Source organism: Athene noctua, chromosome 3 (genome assembly GCF_965140245.1).
Source record: "Athene noctua chromosome 3, bAthNoc1.hap1.1, whole genome shotgun sequence".
Taxonomy (NCBI): domain Eukaryota; kingdom Metazoa; phylum Chordata; class Aves; order Strigiformes; family Strigidae; genus Athene; species Athene noctua.
This window is the reverse complement of record NC_134039.1, coordinates 63,442,494-63,456,469: the sequence shown is the minus strand read 5'-3', so window position 1 is coordinate 63,456,469 and position 13,976 is coordinate 63,442,494. Positions and strand designations below refer to the sequence as shown.

The 13,976-nt window shown below is 41.3% G+C and overlaps 1 protein-coding gene and 1 long non-coding RNA gene across 3 annotated transcripts; one reads left to right on the top strand and one right to left on the bottom strand.

Annotated features, from left to right (window-relative positions):
- Positions 1–435: 435 nt before the first annotated feature.
- LMOD2 (leiomodin 2) lies at positions 436–6,869 on the bottom strand. Of its 2 annotated transcripts, none has more exons than XM_074903192.1 (3): positions 6,459–6,869; positions 1,192–2,538; positions 436–854 (listed from the first exon to the last, which is right to left on the bottom strand). In XM_074903192.1, exons 1-3 carry the CDS (start codon positions 6,729–6,731, stop codon positions 828–830), a joined length of 1,647 nt encoding a protein of 548 aa, XP_074759293.1. In that variant the 5' UTR covers positions 6,732–6,869; the 3' UTR covers positions 436–827. The 2 variants fall into 2 exon arrangements, with proteins under 2 accessions (XP_074759293.1, XP_074759294.1); XM_074903193.1 differs by having other exon boundaries at positions 1,192–2,529.
- Positions 6,870–7,116: 247 nt separating this feature from the next.
- On the top strand, positions 7,117–9,329 carry LOC141959330 (uncharacterized). Its single transcript, XR_012633432.1, has 4 exons — positions 7,117–7,258; positions 7,426–7,514; positions 7,820–7,919; positions 9,039–9,329. It is a non-coding gene; the product is annotated as an uncharacterized LOC141959330 (long non-coding RNA).
- Positions 9,330–13,976: the final 4,647 nt, after the last annotated feature.

The window sequence follows — 13,976 nt, the reverse complement described above, 5'->3', positions numbered from 1 at the left end:
GATTTTTAAGTTTCTCTCTCTGACCGACTGTCTGCACTGGGGTTAGTTCTGCTAGATACAGCAGCGTGTACATGTACTAAATGACTGCAGTTGAATGCTGCATCCTTAAAATATCTACATTAATGTTTAGCCTCTAAGTCAACATGAACTGCAGCTCTATTCATCACCTTTTCTGTTAGATCAAGGTTTAGGACCTGGTACACAACATCAGTGACCTGACACAGCCCACAACTTAATTTTAGTTGTATATAGACTTATGAACCACTTTTTCCTATGTCAGTATGAAACTCAACATATGGGCTTGGGTACTATCCTCCAAGCAGGCCTGATGGGTGCAGCTGAGAAAGATCTCAGGTTCTTTTTCAGAAGAACTCCCTAATGCTCATGAACTTGATGCAAACATCTGATAGGTTTTCACTCACAGAAACTCAGGTCTGCTTGGAAGCTTCAAACCACATTTATTGTAAATTCATGGAAAAAAAAAGAAGAAACCACAGGTTGGTAAACTATTACATCTCGGTGTGAAGAACTTGTCCAGTGATGTGCAATCAGATATTGAAAAGAATATCTAAATAAGCAGCAATTTCTCAATAGAAATCTCATTAAATAAAAAATTACTTCCATATTTACAGATTACAAGTCAAATGTATCCTTACAGCATTGTTTTGTATTTAGCTGGTTTATTTCCTTGAAATAAAAGAGAAATGTTTTGAATCTAAGAGTGTGCTTTGGAAGAAGCTTGCTAGACAGTCTGTTACCACCAGTGAATGGACGAGTAGCCTCTCCTCGACCACTGCAGTGCTCTGCCTCTTCTGTATTCCAGGCTTTCACCGAAGGGCTTCTGGTACCTCCACCTAGGAAAGGGGGTGGGGAGGGTGTTCATTACATTTGCTGTACAGTCTGTATGGCAAAATTCCTACCAGAGACATGCTCCAAAGTGCCCTGTGCCACGCATCATCTCCTGTAATAAGCCTGAACCTGGGGAAGTACCCTACTTTCTGTCAAAATCACAGTTGAATAGTAATCAGTGTGCTAAGAAAAGCCCAATCAAAGAAAAATCTCCTTCCAAATGTTTTCTTATGCTCACATTTCTACGGATTTTTTTTAATTAAATGTGTATGCACTAAAATTAATGAAGCTTGTGCTATATCTGAGCCACAATCAGTTATTTAAATATAATCTTTTACTTACCCGCCTTAATTGCTTTATGCTGCTTGCCCGAATTGCTTCCATAAGGTTGTCATGGAGAGACCTTTGTGGGGTGGAGGGACGGGTAGAGGGTCGTGAACCTTCCTCTGATTTTCCATCCGAGACCGATTTTAGAGAATCTTTAATTTCTTTCAATATACTGTTCTCATGTTTTTTGCTTTTTTTGCCTTTTTTCTTTTTCTGTCCATTTTGTAAGGCTTTTTTTGAGCTTTCTTGCTGTTTGATGACTTCAGCTATATTCCTGGTTGGTGCCTTCTTCTCTGGAATCACTGGGGGAGGAGGAGGAGGAGGAGGTGGGGGTGGAGGGGGAGGTGGGGGTGCAGGAGCTGGAGGCTGACTTTTCACTGGCTGTGCTTTCTTAGGGAGCTTTGGAGAGGACCAAGGTGAGCTCTTAGGTGACACATAAGGTGAGGACCGAGGTGTCCCTTTCTGCAAGACTTTGGTCTTTGTGATGGCTCCATCACAACCAGACTCTTGCTGCCGCTGCTCCTGCATACGCTTTTGTCTTTGTTTATCCATATTTCTTGTCAGGATACTTGTCATGCTCATTCTTGGGCCAGCAAGGTCAAAGTGGTATCCAAGCTTGACCAGAGTGGTGTTCTCTTTCAACAGTTTAACTATGTCCATTTCCACCTGGCTGCCCATGATGTGCCTTTGATTGTGGAACCGCAGTTCTGTTAGAACCTTGTTGTTCTGCAAAGCTCTCATGATGGCCAGCACTCCTTTGCCTGTGATAAAATTTGACTCAATATTCAGACTAGTTATATGCTGATTTACCTTTAACATACCAGCAATAGCTATTGCAACGTTGTCATCAGCATGCGTGTTAGCCAAGCTGAATGACTTCACCACTGTGTTGTCCCTCAGGGCTTGAGAAAATTGTATAAGCATTTGCGAAGTGATGTTTTCAATGTTGTTCAGATTGACCTCTGTGGTGTCAGGGTCATTGCTCCTAACTTTTTCCAAAGCATCCTCAATAACTGTTGGATTTCCACAAGGGTGGATGGCGCTGCTTTTTACGCTCAGATTATCAGTGTCTTTTCCATCATGACCATTGAGTAAGTTTTCATTGTCCTTTGCACCATTACAATTTTTGCGTCTGATGTGGTCAGAACCCCCGCCATCCTCAGGTCTTTCACCAGCTGCAGCATTTTGCTTTTCCTCATCCTCATCATCACTGTCATCTTCATCTTCCTCCTCATCTTCTTCTTCTTCTTCTTCTTCTTCATCATCCTCTTCAGTACATGCCTCCTCAGACACTTCACTATTGCTTTCTGTAAAATATTCTTCTCGAATATCTTCTGAATTGTCTTCTTCTTGCTCAGAGTCCTGAACAGGAAAGTAGGTTGGGTGTTAAACCTGATTGCAGTAATGTAGCTACTGCCTTTTTGCATAAAACTAATTATCAGGAAACTATGTAAGTTAATACTGAAAGCTAAAAATAAATTTCCAGAAACAGAGACAGTTAGGAGAACAGAAAATGTCTCAGCACCTAACACCTTTTTAACAGTATTTTTTACATATTCTTTAGAAGATAAATGCTTAGCGTAAATTGGAACAGATTTAATTACATGAATTATTTCTGCCAAGAGAAAACTTGATACAAGATATTGTGACATGGACATAGTTCATGCTTTCTATGTGTTGGCATGTCCACAAGGGGATGTTATTTGGATCTTTGCCAGCAGAAACATAAGACCACAATTTCAGAATGGACATGATCTATGAGCAACAAGTTTCTTGATTTCATAAGGATTAGACATCTGTGTCTATGCTCAGACTCCCTTGCATATGTTAGTACATCTAAAAAGGCTAAAAACTGCTGTGATTTAGAACATCAATAGTATTTGCACATGTAAACATGGATATCAACATGCAAAATAATACAGAATCGCAGGAATCATGTCAAAAAGACTCTGGATGCACTGCATGGGCTATACACACTTAGAAGCTATTTGTGAAGAAAAGATTCAGACGCATTCTCACAGGTAACAAGTAAACATATGTCAATAATCCCCAAATGTTTGCCAAGAGCTAAGACTGTGCTCATTGACAGCTGTCACAGGTCAGTTGCCATAGAGTAACTCATTATAACTCATTGTCTACAGAGTAAAGTGACTGTTTTTCTAAACCCCAAGGTTATTTTAGTGTGTTTGGTGGGCACCAAAATGACAAATCTGGATCTGCTTCTCAAAGTTCTGCCTGGTGCCCTCAGCAGTTACGGTGGCAGGGGACAATTCTCTGTGCAGGAACAGCAAAAGGCCTGCACCCCAGGGAAGTCTCGCTCTCCAGTCAGAAGACTCCAAAAGCATGTAGGCCATGACTGAACCCTCACACTACCACCAACCTTAAGCCTCTTTCCCAAAAAGACTTCCCATGTCCCTGTTTTGTCTATTGGACAAGCCATAGCATATGCCTTTTTATGTACATTTGTAAATGTTTATGAATTTTGCATGAAATATAATTGCTCTGTATGCACTACTTAAGCAACATTCATGTTTTAGTCTTTGTAAAATACTAGAGGGTATTTTACAAAGTGAGTACACTCTGAGGAGACACAGCGATTCCGTTTTGTGCTTTTGGAAAATGAAAGTGTTACTAACATGACAATCTATTTTTAGAAAACCCGTGCAGTTTTAGGTTTGCTTAATTATCTGGCTCTAAAAATTAAGGTAAAGGTCAAAATAATAGTAATGACAGATTGCACAGTACTGTTTGACAATCTTAATCAGATTTCTGTGTTGGGACACATGCAAAACAGACGGTAATTGTAATGTGTGCAGAAGTGTGGCTTCAATGAAATGGAACATTTTGCTGTTCCATCCTGTTGTTCCTGAGTGTTCAAGCAGATGGAGGGCTTGTAGGGCCCAGCCCCGTTGCTTTGCGTGCAGATCATGTGCATGAAGGCCCTTACACTAAGAGATGCTGTACTACATACAGAAACAGGGCTGTGTTTCAGCCAGGTTTGTTATGGGACTAAGATTTAGATCTGTAGCTTCTATACGTATATGTAGACTTTTAAAAGCTGAAAACACAAGATATCCAGGAACCTGTCTTCATGGCTATGCTTTTATCTATCCAAGAATATATACTACAGCCTTCAACACAGCTGCAGGTGAGCAGAAGTTGGTGCCTCTAAATGAATTGCTAATACACTTGACGATAATACATTAATAAAAAAAAAAAACCAAACAACCCACACTTTTTTTTTCTTTTTGAGTGGCATTTCTGGGGTCAAAGGGGGAATTTAGTTTCCTGTCACATACATCATTTGGCGTCATAACAATCCACATGATAATTTTGAAATCAAGTACTCCTCTCTTTGCAGATCCATAGAGGCATGCTCTGTTATTGTGGCAGCATTTCCATACAGGACTGCTGCAGGCAGCCTGCAAGGCTTCATCTTACTTCTTAGCAGTAACTCAATGAAAAGTTAGGACTAAGATAGTCAATGCAGAGAGGTAAGTATCTTTGGAGGGCAAGTCATTTACCCTAAAAGGCTATCAGCAGGATGTTTGCCTTCTGGAGGGGTTGACCTCTCACCGCTAACTATAGAAGGAGCACAAATAACCATCTTAGATAAGGTGTCTGCTTTTCAGACAGTTGAGTGCAGCAAGAAAATTGCTATCAAGAAACTCAAAAGGAGTTTTCTTACTGCCTTCAGTGCCTTCAACATCAGCGTGTCAATATTTTCATATTTACAGATGCATTTAGGAAGTTTCTTCTCAGATCAAAAAGTACGGAGGTTTTGCAAGTGCTTAAGGGTTTTAGCCAGTACCCGTAGTTAATGCTGTATAGACATGGAAAAAGAAAAAAAAAATCCTGCCATTGTATAAGACACAAAACTAGATCTGTACAGAGGGGTTTTTGGACTTGTCCAGGTTTTGAGTTCTAGGCTCAGCTGGAAATAAACATTAATCTTGCCATTGCCTCCCTAGGATTTGACAAACAGGGAGTGAAGTCAACATCTGCAAGCTGATACTAACGGTCTGTTGACAGCTAGTGGTCTGTGTGCTTGCCTACAAAGACATTACACCACCATTCACCAGCAGGAAAGAACACTTAAGCGTAAAGAAATCCTGGATGTTATTATTTCAGGCTAATTTAAGTCAGGTGTTTTTTCTTAAAGAGAGTATTATATCTAATGTACAAACTGCAATAATTGCCTTGAAAGTGAACGGAGCTCCTGAATCAAGGTTGTTAGAAGTTCTGAGTCCAGTTCTGCTGTCTTTACATTTTTGCATTATTTTCTACTTAAACATGGGAAAACTTGTCCTTTTAAGAAGAGTCGGAGCTTGGTATGAAGCAGTGCTTAAAAATCAAAAAGCTACTCACATCCCCAAGTCCTCACTTTGCTTTGAAATTACATGGAGACAGTGTGAAAACAGAAGCTGCTTTTTGATAGAGCTCAGTCTCACAAATTGTTTTAGCAAGGGCCTGGGAGATGCTGAGATGGACATTGGCTTAGACTGAGAGTGCTCATCACCTGCTAGGACTGAGCCCTTCAGTCCTGCCCAGCTGTACTGTTCATTTCCAGTTTAGGGACCCTCTTTTACTATTAAAATTTTTATTCTGGGTCAAAAATTGCCTAACAAGCACTATTGATTGTTTTTTGGGGAATACAGATAAATGGTTTGACTGATTACTCTACCCCAGGCCACTTTTTAAATAATTTATAGCTACCCTCTGACAACAGTTGCTAGAAGACTCCTGTGCCGTGCCAGGGATCCTCAGCAGGAACAAAGCAACATAAGCTGCTGACTGCAATGCAGCTTCCTTCCAGCAAGCATGAAGCCTGGCGTCCGCTTACTCAACTTCTGACATAACATGTAGTCAAAATTATCTTCCTAATATGCTTTTCAGCAGTCAATACAGATTATTTTTTAAAGGAAAGGAAAAGTCAATCTTTAACTTATAAACCAAATCAAAAGTTACTCCAAAGACCACATCACTATCTGGAAATAATCTGTAATATACTCTTTAAAATTTATTCCTATTTCAGTCACTAACAATAGTTTGTACATGATTATCTTCTGTTCTTAACTAAGCTTTTAAGGTACCTTCAGAGAGAGAGAGCATAACCTTCCTGAGCTAACATGTAGTGCTTTAGCGGACACAAAAGTAAGGCTAACAGTGTTCCTAAAAATGCTACAAGAGACTGAAAGAAAATGAAAACCGTGAGCAAGATTATACCAGGGAAGAACAAGCCCAAATATTTCTAGGAAACAGCGAATGCCTCAGCATCTTACCTTGTCACATGCACCCAATCTCTCTTTTTCTAAGAGTTTCTTGGTCTCTCTCTCCCAATAGGCCATCAGAGCTTCCCGGCTGAAAGTCCCCGTTGGTGTTTTCTCCGTCAGGCTCTTCTGCCGTTGTCCCACTGGAAGGTTACGGTCAGGCTCTATGTCTTCCAGCTCCCGCTCCAGCTCCTTAAGCTCCTCTTCAGTGAGAGAAGCGAGGAGCTCGTCTTCATCAATGTCTTCATATTTACTGAGCTCTCTTCTGTAGCCAAAGGTAGACATGGTCCCGCTTGGTCAGGCTGGTGCAAACCTGAAGTGACTAGGCATTCAAGAAGGCTGAAGCAAGCAAGCTGTGTCTCTTTTGGTCAGCAACTGTTTCCCTGCGTAGTGGAGGCACCCTTTTAAGAGTAATCATCAGGGGCTTACGACAATGCATGGAGGGATGAAAGCATGCTCCGTTTTAAGCATCAGACGTCAGCTAGACATCTGAACAGTAAGAATGTCCCAACACTAGTGTTTGCAGGTCCCTTAAAGAGGGGGATTATTGACACACTGGCCATGGCCATATTTAGAGCAGGCGGCTAGCGGGAGAATACCAGCCTCACAGACGGGGGGGGGCAGCAGCAAATAAAACCCCGGGCACATTTACACTGACTTCATGTCCAAACTGCAGTAGAGAAAGAACAATGAAAATCCATTTAATCCTGAGCTGCCACAGGGGCTGGAAATAAAACACCCTCGCTGTAGTGCAGCAGATTTCCTCTCATTCTCACGGTTTTCCAGCGGAACCGCACTGTTATCCTGCCAAGGTGTTTGCGGGAGGTTGGGATCGGTGGGAAGGCAGCCTGAGGGGAGGAGGTCAGCATGCCAGTGCCTGTGGGCAGCACTGCTCCTGCAATGGCATGCCTCGCCTGTAACAAATCACACATCTGGATTATTTGTTAATTCCTCTTTTTTTTTTTTTTTTTTCTCTGAGGATGATCGGAGGGAGAATCGGCTTGACATGTCCATTTGGAGCTCCTGTGAGATTTTTTTTCATGCGGAGAACTGTGCTCTGCTGGGGGAGTAAGTAGAGTCCCCCAGAGCTTTAGGGGGAACCAGTCCCGGGTGGGCAGCGGGGCTCTGTCTTCTGACAGCCCCTAACAAATGAAGGCCTCTAGTGGCTATTTTAGTTAATGGCTATTGCATGCTGTAGCTGACTGATGTGCAGCTGGAGAGTGCCCCTAATTTTAAATGTCTATCTACATTATCATGTCTGATAATAAATGATATATTATTCTGTTATTATTTTTATAGACAGGTATCTTCCAATGTGAGAAACTACAGAATGAAAGGTTAAACTTCACAATGCTTTATTCTTTTATTAACAGTGAATGATGGTGAACTAGCAACATTTTCTGAAATGTTCAGGTCAGCAATATCTGCAAACCTGTGTTAAGAGGGAGAGGAAGATGGAAAGACAAAGAAAAGGTTGGTTTTCACACAGGGAAGTAGGAGCACATCTATACCAACATATATCAACCTTATTAAATGATAATATACAGAGGATTTATTTTTAGATAGTCAAGCAGTATTTAATGGAAATGTAAGTGAAAATAATTTGAAGTATTGTTCTTGTCCAACATCCATCTCTTTTTGGTTAGTATGGATTAGAAACCTGATGTATGATGTTTACCCAAATTGCTCATTTAGTTTTATTACTATGCATATTGCTTTACTGGCAAGGGAGAGAAGAGTTTAAGCACAACTTTCAGACTTGATAAAGAAATTAGATTTATCCTTTGGTCATTTTTCTATATGAATTTAGTGCAGTTTAGCTTGCTCAAGAAGTGGGACGAAAGCTTACAAGCTTAGTCTTCCCTAACACAAGAAATACATTAATAAAGCAGACTAAATTATATTGTACATCTTAAAATAAAATAAATATTTGTAGATCTTTTACATTGGCCAAAACTGTTCATAAAATAAAAAGGAGGAAGATACAAACCAGTTTGGCTTATGGAGCTAAGAGTGTTACCTTCATGGTATAAGATCCTGTGATGGGTCATCTGTGCCTAGAGAAGTCAGTGGGTCAGCAGAAGTTCTGTTCATTCTTTCAGCTGCACTTACAGAAATGATGCTTAGGTCAAATTCTGTAAAATGTGAAATAGCGGAAAAAAATAGTAAGTACCTTTTTTCTTTTAACTTTGTGTTGTGAATGCTGACTTTGGCATTAATTAAATGTATATAACAGGACGCCAAACAATTTTATTTCTTCAGTTTGTCTAGGACAATGGTTTGCTTTGTTATCATTGGAGTTAGAGAAGCAGCACAATAAAACTGATGTCCTTGGGTGCATTCTTGCAGACAACATTTTGTTGAAAACATGTTTAGATGGAGTTGGTTAGAAAATTTGCACTCTGTTGGAAAATGCTGACTGAAACTGAAATGCTTTTAGAAATGTGCTATATTTTACTAGTACAATGTTGACATGTACAACATTGATATATACAATATTAAAAGCAAAAACATGCTGCTTAAAATGAAATCTATTCAGACATACTGTTTGCCAGAAAATTCTGAGCTTTCTGCTTTTCTTTTTTTCCTCAGATACCACAAAATTTGCAAGTCTCTGAATTTTCCTGGGCTGAGAGTCTGTAATACAAAGTTCAAACATATGGATACCTGAATTGTCTATTTGAAGTTTTCTATGTATAATTCAGATTTTCCAAACTCAAAGGAACTTCAAAAGCAACATGCACTCATAAAATAATATTCCAAAGGAAGATTTAGTCCAGTCCTTGGCAGCAACATGAGTGATACTATGAGGCATGATACAACACTGGACCAGTGGTGATGGTTTTTTTGTATATAAAATATCAGTGACATCCATTCCAGCCACGAGATAAGAGAATTTAAAGATGCTACTAAAGATGGACAAGGTATTTCTTCCCTGAATCAAGGGAGAAATTGGCAGTTATAAGACGTTTGGGATCCTTTCTTAATCCTGTACATGTCACCCATGGCAATTTAGGACCCATTCTTTGTACGGAGATGGCCAAGGGTGAAGACCCATCAACCCTCTCTAGAACAATTTTAATAAAGGTAATAAGGCTGTAGCACATGCCAAATTAGACAAACAAAAAGGATGCTAAGACTGTAAAGCTAAATACTCACAGGTAGAAAATGCTAGGATAATATTTGTCCTTGCTTGTTGATGAGCACTGAAACACGGTCCTTAATTCCATAATTCTGTAATCATGTACTTTGATTTTAGACCTATGAGTCCCCAAGACCTTTACTCTTGTTCAGTAGAGATCATGCACATTTAACAGCCTTTCAGCATTTTGTTTTGCCCCGTTTATCAGCATATCAAGAGTACCAATGGCTTTATTTGTCCACTGGCCCCTTCAATAGATGTGAAGGTGTTACTGCCTTTGTAAGGAGGAAGAATAGAGGTACAAAGACCTTAAGATTGAAAATACCCACTAATGTGGAGTTTAGGATTCCTTGTTTGGGGCTATTTGGCATTATGCAACACTTCAGCTGGTCAGGGCTCAGTTCCTGTGGGCACCAGCAACTGCTGAAGACACCTATCACTTCAACAGTTCAGATCACAGATTAACACTCAAATGATTTAATTACAATTAAACTGACTCGTCCAACTTCTGAGAGGAACTCTGCTGCAAAGACGGGAGTGATTGTATTTTCCTGTTATTAGCATCCCTGCCTAAAACTTTTTGTTCTCATTCCACAGTCCCATTTCTCAGGCATCATACATGTTTGTGTTTCTGAAAAAAAAAAAAAAAAAAAAAAAAAAAAAGCAGTTTGAGCATGCTGTTACACATTCCAGGCTACATGATCGATCACACCATTACGAAATAGCTTAGGAAGAGACCTTGTGCTAGTGAAGTAGCACAGTGAACTTCATCACAGAAGGCTGCGGAGAAGAGCATGAGCCGTACACAGTACATGAGGGCAGGCTTATACTGGCTGCGTTGATGGCTGTTTAGGATGAATCCTCTCAAGTGCCTCAGCTTCTCCAACAGAAAACCCAGAAAACTCATCTCCATAATGTCCTGCTGAAATTCTGTATGTAGGGAATAAACCGTTTCACATATAGGCCATAAAATCTCATCACTCGATCTACAGAATTATTAAAAGGTTCCTTTAATAATTTTCCTTTAATCCCTTCAGGACCTGGGATAAAATGAGAGAAAATAGGAAGAACCGTGAGCACCCATTTAATAGGAGCAGGGTGCACTCTGCCATTGCAGACACATGGCACACAGGTTCCCAGCTCTGAGTGGAACGGACCCCACTCAGCGGCCCCTAGATTGCAGACAAGACTTTCAATTTTTTCTAGCCTGGGTGATCTATTTCCTTGGTTTTAAAAGAAGCAGCACTTCTAAATGTGGAGTTTTTTCCTTTCCAAGCAATTAACTATTTCAAGCTGTACCCTACAAAACTGTTCTGCTTCTCACACATTTCCACACTTTGGGCACGTTGGCCCAGTGACTGAAAGGACACAAACAAAACCCAAGGGGTGGTAGTCACCCCCCAGCAGGACAAAGCCACAGTTTAAATTTTACTTCCACTCTGGTGAGTGCAAGGAAAGCTACAGGGAAGGAGAGAGGGCTGCACAACCTTGTCCTCAGGCGCGGGACACAGACAGCCCCAGGACAGTGGCTATTTCAGTCACGGCTCCTGAGGACAGCCTGTCAGACAGATGCGTTGGCTCATACCGAGCTGCAGTCCCACGCTGCAGGAACAGGTCCAATTGCCATAGAGCACATTAAAAACAATGCACCACAGCATGTCTGGGTTTTCCTCATCTCTCCCGCCGCCCTTCTGCCTACAGTACTTGCTCCCACCTCGCCCATCACTTTTGCACCCCTCATTTCTCCACCAGCTCCTTCCCTCCTGCCATCCCTTCAGGCAGACCCCAAGGCTCCAGCCCCTGAGCTCTCCCATCGGACTCTTTCCTGTCTCCTTGCTGCTGCGCTGCTTTCTCCAGCCCTGGCCCTGCAGACCCCCCTCACCTGCCTGCCTCCTCTGCACAGCCCCTTGCTGTCCTCTCCCACCTCTGCAGCCTGTTCACTGACCTCACCTTCCCTCCCTGCCCTCCTCACGCATTCCCTGTCCTGCTCCGCGCTGCCTGCCTTCCCTCTCCCACCTGCATCAGTTGAGAGGTGTGTGTAGTGTGTCTCAGTTTCCGTATACTGCTTGTACAGGCCCAGGTTGAATGCAGAGTCCAAATCTGCCAGGAGAGACAAAGGGTCAGCAACCTGGCATCTAAACAGGACCGTGAGGCAGACTGATGGGACAAGCTGTAGTTCTTTCCCCCAGGAGATTAGCATAACTTGTGAAAATTGTGGACACCATACTGTTCCTGAAAAGGATGTGTCATCACCTACATTTAACAGTGGTATCAGCAGAGAGAATGGGATAAAGCATGCGCTGAAGGCATTTGAAGGAACAATTTTTCAGCTGCTTTTCTCTATGCCAGATGATTCTGTTGTCCAGTCCATCTCTCTTGGTGATGTCGTAAACAGGGAGTCACGCGGGAGAAAAACATTTTTCCCTTCATCCATGATGGGGAAACAAAAACTGGGGTAAGTTTAAAGGTGACCCTGATCCAAACCCAGTCTTTGCTTGGGAATCAAACTCAGCTTCCTGATTCAGAGACGGACTTTTCCCACTGTTCCTGTGTAGCGCACCCCAGCCTACCAGGAGGGCAGATTCCTGGTCCAGATTGTAGCTTAACAACTCAGACCCATCACAAACAGTGATCAGCTTTCACTCAAAAACATGTGCATGTGGGCTGCCTTACTGCTCAGATTAGTTCTGAAAACAGCATTCCCAACAGCTGCTGCAGACATAACCAGAAGTCAATACACAACACTATATACAAACAAGCCTTGGGGCCACCACTAATCTAATGTGTATCGATGGCAGGGGTGTTGGGGTTGCCTTGCTTATCAAGAAGACAGAAGAGTCATACATAGCGAGTGAAGAAGTGAATGGGCTCTGATAGTGCTGCTGATGGGAAAAGTGTAAAGACGTGTCTTGGAAGAGGAGTCAAGAGGTCAACCTGGCTGCAGGGAAGCACCTGGGGAAATATTCATCTGGGTGCCAATAAGAACGTTCGAGAGTACCAAATTCCTCAACCTTTGCTTAAAAGAAGGAAAACTCACTGCCTACATTGCACAGGCACCCAGTGTCCTTCAGGCACAAATCCTGAACATCTATTTGATTATACAGAGAGGCATGCAGCTGGGTGCCAAGCATGCAGCAGACCTGCCCCCTTTGCCTACCTGAATCACACTGAAATAGGGAAGGCAAAGGGGACAAATAAATTCTATTGAATAAACATGATTCCCATTCCCAGTTTTCTTTCCTTCCTACACAGCCAATGCTTTTTAATCATCTTGTGTCAGTACGATGTCTTGTTCTGTAACAGCAACATGAGATGAATCTGCTTATCTTTGACAGAACAAACTATTCCTGCCAGGGTTTTGCTCAAAGCAAGTGTTTCTCCACATCTCTGTAGACTGGCCATTTCCTCGGTGCCAGTTTCTGCCACACCAAAAAGATAAACTGCTTTGTACACAATGATGATCTTAATGCTCTTGCTTTCATATAGCTGTTCTTATCCCTCAGGAAGAATCCCAGTGTGCTTCACAAACTATATATAGAAATCATTTCAGTCTCTACTGATGTACAGACATAGGGTGATCACAGCAGCTGTTTGGAATTACATTGCGATATTGCTCAACAGGTTTGGACAGGAAGGAGAGGCCACTGTATTGCAAAGAAAGTAACAGAGGAACTGCTGAATGCACAAAAAATATCGGTTTTGGAAGTGCAGTTTGAATGGGATGCTGTTTAGGCATGTGCAGTTAGCCTATTTCCCAAAAAAGCATAACAGAATAGGTAACATCTGCCAGTGTAAGCATTATATTATTTGTGTTGGTATTTTCAAATATACTGTATTTGCATGTCCAGGTCAAGCAGTTATTAAATTATAACCAATTATAAAAAGTGCATGGACTTAGTCCTTTGTTGAATGCCTTAGTCCCAGAAGGCTTGCCCATGTAGCTTAGCCAAACCTACAGTTTGCCATTCAGATAAAAAATTTGCTTTATTTCTTTATACACAAAAAGCAGTATAGGTACCTACTTCTATATTTAATTCTGGTCACTTTTTATAGTGTGTGTTTTATGAAGATTCTTTTGAAAAGGAGATCCCAGCAATATAAACAAGTGATGTAATTCATAGGGAATGAAATACAAGCAGCAGTACTAAGTAAATTGTCCATTTTACTGTCTTTATTTATATCTGGTTTTTAAATATTAATGATGATAGGAATTTTGGGCACCATATCTACCATGCGCAGAATATGCAGACAAAAGGCACTGGCTTTGCGAGATCAAATGTAGAGGTTTCTACTGAAAATGTGAATTTAGAAAATTAAATGTAAATGCCTTGTACGTGTCACCAAAGCTACACTGTTATGTCACATGTCACCAGAGCTACACTTTTATA